At 34.9% G+C, this 12,299-nt stretch overlaps 1 protein-coding gene and 1 pseudogene across 1 annotated transcript; one reads left to right on the top strand and one right to left on the bottom strand.

The window, feature by feature from the left end:
- The first annotated feature begins 9,485 nt into the window (after positions 1–9,485).
- On the top strand, positions 9,486–10,355 carry LOC112727882 (heme-binding-like protein At3g10130, chloroplastic; annotated as a pseudogene).
- Positions 9,529–12,050, bottom strand: LOC112727883 (protein transport protein yos1). The gene is made up of 2 exons (XM_025777809.3): positions 11,911–12,050; positions 9,529–10,854 (listed from the first exon to the last, which is right to left on the bottom strand). The coding sequence occupies exon 2, from the start codon at positions 10,804–10,806 to the stop codon at positions 10,573–10,575; it is 234 nt and encodes a 77-aa protein (XP_025633594.1). The 5' UTR covers positions 10,807–10,854; positions 11,911–12,050; the 3' UTR covers positions 9,529–10,572.
- Between the last annotated feature and the right edge of the window lie 249 nt (positions 12,051–12,299).

Here is a 12,299-nt window from a genome sequence, read left to right on the forward strand (position 1 = left end):
AGACTCCCTTCTTCTATCCTTAGTAACACTACACCCTTTGAGCGTCTTTATCATACTTCTTTTGATTACAACTCTCTTCGTGTTTTTGGTTGTGTCTGTTTTATCCTTCTTCAACCTCATGAACACAATAAGCTTGAACCTCAGGCTCGTATGTGATGTTTTCTTGGTTATGGCTCTAACCATAAGGGTTATCGTTATTGGGATCCTATTTCTCGACATATTCGTATATCTTGTCACGTTGTCTTATGGGAGCATCTCATGTTCTCTAGTTTTTCTTCTTTTGAGTCGATTCCTTTTACTCTGTCACCATTTTTTAAAATATATGAGCTACTAGTATAAATGACACTAGTAACATGATTATCTCAGAGATAAAAGATCTATGATGAAGTATTAACATAGTTAAGCTCATCGGAGAGTGCTGGCATTACCCCGTACTAGTAGATTTCAGACCCGGTTATAATATTATTAAATTTATCTCTGTTTTAACTAAAGAGGGTAAAATAATAATAATATAATAATATTATACTATTATTTTTTTCAAGATTCGGGTTCGGCTCGTCAAACTGAGTCTAACACAGAAATCAAAATTTTGAAATTCCTAGTCGAAGTGGCTCAAAAGCACAACTTTTCACGATTTAGTCGACATTCTTGCTTAGCTCAATAGAGGTGCTTACTTGATGATGATGCAATGCCTGTGCAGTGAAGGTACTTGCTTGCTTGATGATGATGCAGCGCCTGTATATTGGAGGTGCTTGCTTCACTGAACTTCTAGAAAATTTCTGTTTCTTCAGGAAAAAGTCCCGTTTTACCGAAAACTAGGCCATTATATTATACCTACTCTACAGGAAGTTATGCCAGGATTGCATCATAGATTCTATTCTAAGCATATATGACAAAATTTTGCTAAGCAATGGAATGATAAGGATTTCAAAGTAGCATTGTTCAGTTGTGCAAAACTCATGACTCCCCAGGAATTCGATGCTACCATGGATAGAGTTAAAAAGATGAACCCTCACACTAGTGAGCATCTCTAGAGAATTCAACCTTCTCAATGGACTCAATCACATTTTAGCGAGTGGATGAAGAGCAATAATATCACAAATTAACAATGCTGAGGTGTCCAATGGTTATAGAAAAAAGATGAGGGGCAAGCTAATTATCACCATGCTTGAAGAGATTAGATGTTACACTATGTGCATCTTGGCAAGGAACAAGAACGCATTGGTGGGGTATATGCATTGTTGTCAAACTCTCGAGTTAACTCGTAAACTCGTACGAGTTTACGAATTTAGATATGGAATCGATTTGACTCGTCCATAGACTCTATCCTGAGTAAACTCGGCTAGACTCGGCTAGACTCGGTCAAACTCGGACAAACTCATGAGTCTAGGACCGAGTTAGCGAGTTTGTGTTTTTCTTCATTTTTGCTCAAAAAAGGTCATTTTGAAACCAAAAATACACTTTTTTTTATTAGGGTTACGATAACACTCCCAAAGAATGAAAGAAAACACACTCACAACTCACTCATCTGCGTCGTTTCTCTCAAGTCTCACTTTCTCCATGTTCTGTCGCAGTCGTCGTTCCCCGTCGAGCTGCTGCTGTTCGCCAACGTCTACTACCTCCTCTCTGATTTGCGCCATTGTCTTTGTGAATTTTACCTATGCTACCCTCTGCTTTGTATTTCTTCACATCTCCATTATCCGCAACTCCATCGTGCTATCACCGTTCACGAGTTTGACTACTTCTCCTACAATTCTATCTTTGCTCTGGTTTGTGCCGTCGTGAAATCCATGACTCTTTGTCGCCATCGTTTCGTGCTACTGCTGCACCCTTGTCTTCGATCTACTATTGCTGGGACTTTGCCCCTTCTTTTCTTCTGTATCCTCTATTTTGTGTATGTCTTTTGCCCTTTCTTTTAGCCTTTGCTTCTTGATTTATTTTTTTTCTTTTTAAATTTTATTGCTTCTAATTTGAGTCTATTGCTTATCGTTTATGTTAAATGGCCAGATGGTTCATCCATTCATGGCTGATTAGCAATTAATTATTTTGATTAGAGTTAATTTGATTATTTGATATTGTTCAATGTTCAATTAAAGATTTAGTATTACATATTTAGAATTTTTAATTTTGTGTGTTCTATGTTGTATTTGTATAAGAATAATTATGGAGGATTTGAATGTGTATTTTAAAGTATTTTTTATAATGTATACTACTATTTTAATTTATTATGTGCTTTAAGATTGATATTATTAATTTTGAAGGGTTAGAATGAGTAAATATACATTATATATATAAACTTCATAACAGGTGAACTCATACGAGTCTACGAGTTAACTCGCAAGTCGAGTTTATGTCAGCTCCACGAGTTTACTTAAACTTGCGAGTTTGACAACCTTGGGTATATGGGCAGGATTACTCCGGCTTAGCAGAGCACATTGGATGTCAAGAAGAGAGAGAGCAACCGTTAGAGGCCGTTCCCAACAAGTGATTTAGTTGGTAACATATTTGAAGTTCAATGCTTGCCGGTTAAGGTCAACATAGACTTGGGGAAGAAAACTTGCAGCTGTAAATTTTGGCAATTAATCTCCCTTGTCGATATGTTTGTGATGCTCTAGCATATCAGAATAGAAGACCCAAAAAATATGTGAACAATTAGCTGACTGTTAGAGCGTACAACAAAACTATAAGTTCCTGATTCAACCTGTTCCTAGCAATGAGTTTTGGGAAAAGCATGACTATGCAAACATTTTACCACTAGCATACGAGAGGCCAAGCGGAAGACCAACGATAAAGAAAAATAAAAGGAATGATGCACCAGAGCACACAACCAGATCCTCATAGAGTCTAGTGAAAATATGGACAAATAATTTACAAATATGATCTTAGTGCATGACTATTTATAGTTAGTGTCATATAGATACCATGTTAAAATTTATCCTAACTTGTTTTTTTATTTTAGACTAAACATAATAGTAGAACATGTTAGAAGAAGAAAGACGACATGGCTGTAGTTGAAGAAGTAAGACCAGCAACAGCCCCAGATGCAGGACCAACAGTAGTCCCAACAACACTTGCTGCAATGCCATTTATGGTGGCTCCAATTATTCCATTTTATTTTCTCATGGTTTACTTTTTCATGTCATTTATTTTATCTTTCACACCTTATAGTTTTTAACTATTATTGCAATTATTTTTTCTCTAACTAGGTGATACCAAACATGCCCCTTTTGTTAAACCATGATCCACTGTTTCCTCCTCAAGACAACCAACCTCTAATTCATCCAGCATTTATAAGACCACCACCAATTAGACCTTCAATGTAGAATAGGCCTTCCAATAGTAAAAGCCAACCCAAAAAGAAGAACACAAAGAGTCCTTCTCCAGCTCTATTCAACATCATGAGGTCTCCTTCAATGAACAATCCCTCAAGTAGGCCTATTATTAGCCAAGAGACCGTGCATGGTGCTAGTGCTGGAACTGCTACGAGATTCATGCGATTTATGCTGACTCCAAGACTTGGAACACTAACAAATAGATTCTCTAGTGGTAGTAGTAATTCCATACCTAATTAAGACCTAAAATGGCTTGGATTAAGGATTTCTTGTTGTAGTGTTAAATGCAGTTATATATGGCTGTTATATAGACCCTGTACACTTCAATCTTTTTGAGAATTTAGTTGTAGTGATTTGGTACTATTATATAGACATTACATATATATTACTAATAGTTATGTTTGTTTTGATACTTATGTTTATCAAATAGCTATGATCAATTAGCATAAACTTATATGTTTACTGTGTTAGTGGGAGATTATCATATATTTAGTTTTGTCCTACATTAATTCTATTTCAAAAATTATCATTTTGTAATTGTCACAATTTATATATATTTCTTGCATGTCAAGGTTAGATTGGTGTTTGGTTTTTGAAATATAAGTAGCTATATTGAATTTCAAATTTTTAAAGGTTATTTTTGTTAAGTTTTTAAATTTTTATGGTCAGATATATTGACACATGCAAACTTGTCGGGTTACTTTTGTCAAAAAAAAAAAGCAAACATCCACAAAGAGTTTTAAGATAATATTGCAATTTTATTTCAATTCACCTCAACCCAGAAAAAGAGATTGAATAAATCAAACCTCAATTCTATATTTTAAATACTAGGAACATAATTGTAAGAAAACACAGCACACGACCTATACCAATTGACAAAACCCATACCCTAATTTCTCTCATTTTTTTCTTAATCTTCCCTATCTTCATAACTACGTTTTCATGTTAGATTCATCAGGTAGCTCTATTATGGTCATAGTGTCGACAAAATCAAGTTCATTATTTGCCCCAATCACAGATCTCGCCAAAACTTCTCACCCACTTTCAATCCCATTCACCCAAGTAAAATATTTACAGTCTTGTCCGTATAATAAACGAAGAAGCAGTAAACATGTGCAGAAAAACATAAAACAAAATCTCAATTTCTAACAAAACTTCAAGAACCAAATTTTACTTACTGCCTACCTTGAACAACAGATGAAACTTCTTCTAGGATTTATCATGGAACTAGACTTTAACAATACCACTTTCAACCCACAGTAATGTAAACTCCGAGTAATTAGTAAATAACTAATCAACAAATTAATTATTAATAAAAAAATTAAAAATGGGATTTAATAGTTTAATGTAATGGATATAAATAAAATATAAATTTTGACACTAATTTTAAAGAATTTGGCCCAAGATTGGGCTGAACGGGCCAAACCGGGCGAACCGAGCCCAAGGCCCAATTCAGCCCATTAGCCTTTAAGGGACACATCTTTCCCTTTCTTCCTCATTTCAATTCCATGCTGCAACCAATTGGGGGAAGGGGAAGAACATTAAAACTTCCAAACCCTTAATCAAAATTCAAACCACCACAACTTCTTGCTCCGAGTTCCGATTGTCATACTGTTTGTGACCACACGTCCAGCACGTCGAGCTATACGATTCTATCAGATCAATTTCATAGGTAAGCTTCAATCTTACCTTAGTGTCTCTATTACCTCTTTGATTTTCGAAAATTGTGAGCCTCTATGTTGAGATTTTATCAATTTTGGTATTCTAAGTTCGTTTTAACTTGCGGAACTGGTTGGGTTTGGTTCATTTGGTCTTTGGGTATGGTAAGTACCATTAACCCTACTCAATCCTTTGATTTAGTGTATTGAGAATTAAATTTTGGATATCTTGAACAAGGTTGGGTTGTGGTTTGTTGTTGATATTGGTGTTGGAATCCTAAATGATAAATTAATGAGGTTTACTAATGTATGAAAATGAAGGTAAGGTTGTGGTGGTTTGTTGGTAAATCTTGTTGATTAGGTAATGAATGTTTAGTATGAGATGATGTGTATATTGAGGTATACTTGTTTGAGGTAAGGTGTGGAGGTCTTGGCATTTTTAAATGGTGTGTGGTTGTATTGAATATGAGTAAAGAAAGTGGGATTGAGTTTAGTCTTTGTGAAAATTGAGGTTTGAGCTTTTTGTGCAAAGTAGGTTTTTGGCCGAATTTCGGCGAGGCATAACTTGGCTTCCGAACCCCCAAATGATTTCAAACATATTTTATGTGAAAATTAGGTCTGTGAAGCTTATACCGTTTAAAGAACGGATGAAAAATTATTTAAAACGAAAAAGTTATGCGTGTCGAAAGTGTGAGGTTAGAAATTAAAATTCTGCAGCTTTTGAAACTTAGTGAAATTTTTGGAGAAACGCATGTCCATGGGTATGCATGGCCCACCCGTACGCGTGACATGGAATTTTTGCGTACGCATATACCCCCTTCGCGGACAAATGCTACTGCCTGGTTTGCATGCATATGCGTAATCAGGGGATGCGTACGTGTCTTGGCCTAAACGCGTACTGACGCGTACGCGTATGCGTGGCCCTGTTTTCAGCAAAAACAGATTTTGTGTTTTAAAGCTCAAAATCGAACCTCTAGATTTCTATTTTCATTTCTTTAGTCTAAATATTGTTAGTAAGCCTAGTCATAGAATGAAGTTAGGAAATTGTGGTAACTTGAAGATGAAGAAAGATTCTTTCAAAAGGGTAATAAGTGATCAGAGGAGATGGTATTTGATCGATAAATCTGATGAGAATGGTATATGAGGTAATTAAGAGAGTAAAGGGACATTGATAATGATGTGTGAGACACTTAATGGTGTTAAATAATTAAGAATGATGAGATGAGATATGAATCACTGTGAAATTGAAGATGATAAATTGTAAGAAACGATTGAATAACTTGAGCTTGGGGCGTTGTCTCCCCATGTTAGCTGGGATTTTTTCCGTGGTTGTTGATCTTGGGGTGTTGTTTCCCCCATGTCAACCTGGAATTCGTCCCATGGATAACATTGAGCTTGGGGTATTGTTTTCTCCATGTCAGCTTGGGGTATTGTTTTTCCCATGTCAGCTTGGGGTTTTGTCTCTTCTCCCCATGTCAGCTTGGGATTCGTCCCATGGATATTATTGAGCTTGGGGGCGTTCTCTTCCCCATGTCAGCTTGGGGATTCTCTCCATGGTGTATTTTTGAGGTTGAGAACATGTTGGGATGGCTACGTAACCGACAGTTGATATCAACAGGCATAGGATAGGCATGCATCATATGCATTTGTATGTATTGCTTGTATGTGCAGTGATTGAGATTGCCTAATTGATTATAATATGCTAACTGTCATAATTGATATCTGTATTATCTGTATTCTACATGTGCTTGCTTTGTCTGCTTGTTTGTCTTTGTAATTACCGGAAATGGAGGAACGGAGGAAAGGCTGAGAGATTGAAGATTCTATTTAAGTTCCGGTTAGATCTAAGGAATTGATTTAGTTTAGAAAGCCTTAGAGAACCACCCTGATTTATGGTTTCTGTTTAGTTCTTTAAGTTTTACAATTTGAGTGTCGGCGTTCTAGGATTGCCACTGGCATTTCCAGGACCTTATATATTATGTGAGTGGCACCTTTACCATGCTGAGAACCTCCGGTTCTCACCCCATACTGTGTTGTGTTTTTCAGATGCAGGTCGAGAGGTTCCTCGCTAGGCGTCTGGACTTCTGAAGCGGAGTAGTTCCTGGGTTTATTTTGATATATAGCTTATGTATATACATATACTTAACTCTCTCCGATTGACTTGTTATTTTGTTCCTCTTAGAGGATAATGGAGAGCTAGGGTTTTATTTATGTATTTTGGGCTTTGGGATATGTATATATGTATGTAAATATTTTCCGGCCAGCCTTGACTTCGCAGGCTGAGTTAGGAGCTTGTTATTATGTATATTTTTTGCTCTCTATCCCTAGTTTCTGTTACACTATGTTCGTTGTCTTTCGGTTTCTTCGCACGCAAGTAATCACGTTTCTTGAGCGTTGCGCTTTTATTTTTGCGATTTTTGTTCCACCTATTTTTCAAGGCTCCTAGTTTATTATATTCTTTCTGCTATTATATGTATATATTTATTTTTTAGAGGTCGTGGCGCCTAGCCACTTCTATTTTACATTCTAGGTGTAAAGCTCTGTGTGGTAGGGTGTTACAAGTAACATCTTTCATCCAGATTTTTAGTCTTTTTCCTCTTTGATCCAACACTTTTAGAGTCGCTGCAACTCACGTTACATGTAACTGAGTTTGTAATTTTCTCCAACTAGCTCATTCGAAATAGTTTTCTCAGACTTTAATAACTAGGATTTCAATTTCTTAAAAAACACACACACTTGTGAAGAAGAAGAAACACATATAGAGTCATTATGATAAAATTAAGCGATAATACCACGTTGAAATGTGCATTAAGCGAAACTTAAAAAATACTTGCCATGTGAAAAACCAAACTAACCACGTATCCCACCAATTGACGTTTGATTAAAAATATCAAACAAATATAATTTTTCATGGTTACAAAATTTATTTAAATTGGTCATTATTAATATTATTAGTGTTTTAATTTTTTTATAATAAAAAATAACTTTTTTTTATATAAATACCAAATATATATTATTACATAGCGATTAATTTAGTTTTAGGACAATAATCAATATCATAGCATTTATTCATATCACAAACGTCCATAGCGAATAAACTACTGTTTTATCCCTTAAATACCTCAAATTTTGACAAAATGATACCCGAAATAACATTTTTGCTCTTAAAAAATAATCTTAATTTAGCAAAATGTGTAATTTTTTTATAGGTGTCAAACTATTCGTGTATTTATTTGTAGAGGTGGCAAAGCGGGCCCGTCCGTCCCGCTCCACTCCATAAACGGGACGGGCCGGCTAACCCACCAACTAAGATGGGTTCAAAATGCTAACCTGCCCCACTTTATGGCAGATTGGCGGGTCGGCGGACTAGTCCGCTTGATTTTTTTTTAAATAAAATTCATTAAAATTAACCAAAAATAATAATTAAAAAATTAAATATAAATAAAAAATAGTCAAATTATAATATAAATTTTTTCACTGTCTTTTTTTTAATTTTTAATTTCAATAAAATTGTTCAAAATAATATTTATCAATAGAACCATTTTTATTTTAAAAAATAAATCACATAATTTGAGCAAATATACGAAATTGTAAAATAAAATAAATAAAGTTAATAACTAAAAGAAGAATAAAAATAAAAACAAAAAAAATGTTTGAAAATTCCATAATTATTAATTTTATAATAGTAATCACTCTTTTATTTAATTAAAAATAATAATAATAAAAATTTTCGTCCCGACGAACCGTCCTACCCCACAAAAATTCGCCAATTTGGCAGTACGGATTTGATAATTTTTTTTTATTTAGCGGACTCCAAATCCTAACCCGACTCGCCTTTTTAGCGGATTTATCGGGTTGGTCCGACGGATTCAACATGTTTGAGTCAATGGTCTAGAGAGACAATAGACTATTTATACAATGTGTACAATGGGCTATTGAGTTACAAAATGTCAAAATGAACAGTTTTTGAATTCACCAAGAATCGAACTCTTGACCTTTCAAATTTAGAGCTCTAATACCATGTCATGATACCATTCATCCCAAAAAACTTCTGCTAATGATAAAAAATAACACTAATAATTATATCTCTAATACTTACTAAACTTTCATTGTATTGTACAAATATTCCATTAACTCCTCGTACTTTCCTTTTGTCAAATTGAGATCATCTTTAAAGAATGAGAATATGATATTATCATTTACCTCTTTTAAAAATTGAATCTGTTAAGGCAAAATAGTAATTTAGTACACCGAATCCATTCACCGGTATAAAATGCCGAAAAAGCACCGAAACATAGCAAGTCGTGGACGCATGGCATCCACATACACACTCAAAAGATCATGGCAAATTCACCACCATGCATTTTCCTAAGCAAAATTCCAAACTCCTTAACCCCTTCCCAAAGAAACAATAACACAACTTGTCACATTCCAGAACAATCTTCAATCTCTAATACAAAACAAAACACAATACTAATCACTTTCCACCATCATCATGATGTCCCTATATAAAGGATTCAAGGCCACATCTTATTCTTACCAAAATCAACATCTCTCAGTGTTATTATTCTTGCAATTACAATCTCATCATCAACATACCCTTTTTCGTTCTGTTTCCGCTATGGGATTAATATTTGGAAAAATTGCTGTTGAGACACCAAAGTATGAAGTAGTGAAATCCACACAAGACTATGAAATCCGAAAATATGCACCATCAGTGGTGGCTCAAGTCACGTATGATCCATCATTGCCACAGTTTAAGGGTAACAAAGATGGTGGATTCATGGTTCTTGCAAACTACATTGGTGCCTTAGGGAACCCACAGAACACAGAGCCTGAAAAGATTGCCATGACTGCGCCAGTTATATAACAAAGGACACCACCGGCGAGAAGATTGCTATGACTGCCCCAGTTGTGACCAAAGATGGAAGTGGTGGCGACGGCGGCGAAGCCAAGAAGATGGTTACCATGCAGTTTATTTTGCCATCTGTATATGAGAAAGCTGAGGATGCACCAAAGCCTATTGATGAGAAGGTTGAGATCAAGGAAGAGGGAGAGAGGAAGTATGGTGTGGTGAAGTTTAGTGGAGTTGCATCAGATGGGGTTGTGAACGAGAAAGTTGAGAAGCTGAAGGGGTGTTTGGAGAGAGATGGGTATAAGGTGATTGGGGATTTCTTGTTAGCTAGGTACAATCCACCATGGACAATACCTATGTTTAGGACTAATGAGGTTATGATACCAGTTGAGTAATACATGATATCAGTATTTCATGGGTTTCTGTTCTGCTTTTACATTACGTTGCTTGTATCTTATGACTCAGGTGTATAAATTCAGTTAAACACAGCAGTGGCAATGTTTGTTATGATATTGCAGTTACGTCTTTACTAGTTATCATATTTTGCACAGAATTCAATTTTGTGTATTTCAATTCCAGTTGACTGCTGAAAAATTCTACCGAGTGGACCTCAGAATTAAACTTCATGTAATAGTTAAACTATCAGGGGAGAAGCACAAAGCTCAAATTTACACATGAAACACAACATGAAGAAGGAAGAGAACACAGTGATACATATTCAAAATTCTCATCCAGAGAAGAGCTTCACTATAATAATTATGATATTCAAAACTATAAGGGGGAGTCTTAAAAATTGACATGCATATATGAGTCCCAAGACTTGTCCTTTAAGGGAATTCCTCTGAGGGCCTGTCATTTCTGCCAATGTCCACCCTCTTCTAGCAAGGAACCTATCTTCATTTAGTATTGCCAATGCATTTGCAAAGAGAAGAAAACCTTCCAACAAGGTCCAAAACCCCATCTCCTTCAATGCCAAAGGGGGCTTAAGTTATAGTCTTGTAATCTATATCTGTAACACAACAATCAGATAAACATATTGAATTATCAATATCCAATTTAAATCTTTCATGCACAAACTATCAGTTGAATGTGAAATTTGGCGAATATTACAGATATGTTGACAATAGATAGCCTAACACAACCTTCCTTTTTTTCATGAGTTCTAGAATTTGGACCAATTATGTGTTAATCTTTGCAATAAAGCATAGGCAGAGAGGAAGAGTTTCATCAACATGATACCTCAATGTAAAACTTTAGGGCAATTCACACAGAGTTTTGCCTAGCCTGAAGATTACACTGACTAAGCTAGTATAATATCCTACAGTTTTACAATCTTCAAAGAACTAGTAAGTGAATGAAAAATATTTTTATCCATAAACCAACTTCAAACAGTATAGTACACTCTTTGACTACAAATGTTCATATACAAAGAACAGAGATCAAACGCCACTTGTTTTCCTTGGGTATCACAACTTCCCTCTAAATTTGTAGCAATCATAATAAGGTGTCATTAAAACTAACAATTTTCGGAAATAACCACAACTTCTTCAGTGAGAATGGCAACATAAGAGAACAGCAAAACAATTCAAATTAACATACAAATAGGAACTCTTGGGAAATAGAACACCATGAACAAAATGCTGAAAATTCTCAAAATAATTAACAGAAGCTAAAGTTAATTGCTCATCAGCTTATTGTAGTTTCACCATGCACCAAATATATTTGTAACTGATACCAACCTCCAAATAAAAGTTACGTTTATGTTGACAATTTCTGCCCAAAAGCTAAGTACAAGGATAAGAATCAAAATCACTCATCAACCACGCATGCACTAAAACGATCAAAACCATATCAAATTGTAAAAAGAATTAACCCAAGATACCAACCATGAGAACAAAAACAAGGATCATTACTAATATAACCTTAATGAAATATACATCATTGCTACAAAACTAAAATCAATGCAAAAAATTAACACAAAAAAATAATTTGATCAAACAAAAAGCTAAAATTGCTACAAGATTTGCTAAAATTTGATCACAAGCGAGATGATGAGTTCTCGTACCTGCTAAAGGAAAACGAAGCAAATGACCCCAGCGGGGTTTGGAAACTGAAGTCTAAACTCAAGTGAAACCCACGGTTTTAAGCAAGAACAATCCAGAAAACTGTCTTAGGAATTTCCAAACTCATCATCTGACGGTTCAGATTTGCTCTTGCCGACGTGTCTGTAGCATTCTGATTGGAGCAGGATATTCTTACCTTAATTATAAAAATATTCTTATCACAACGCATTTTATGGATTTAATAATTTGTTCAATAATGCTAGCAATAATTTATAGCAAACATCTGAATATGAAATTTATAACGTTGAATCTGTTATATAAATAGGTATCATACATTTTGTTTCGAAATTAAATATATATATGAGCTAATTTAGATTTTAATTTAAAAAAT

The sequence above is a fragment of the Arachis hypogaea genome, chromosome 12 (genome assembly GCF_003086295.3).
Source record: "Arachis hypogaea cultivar Tifrunner chromosome 12, arahy.Tifrunner.gnm2.J5K5, whole genome shotgun sequence".
Classification (NCBI taxonomy): Eukaryota; Viridiplantae; Streptophyta; class Magnoliopsida; order Fabales; family Fabaceae; genus Arachis; species Arachis hypogaea.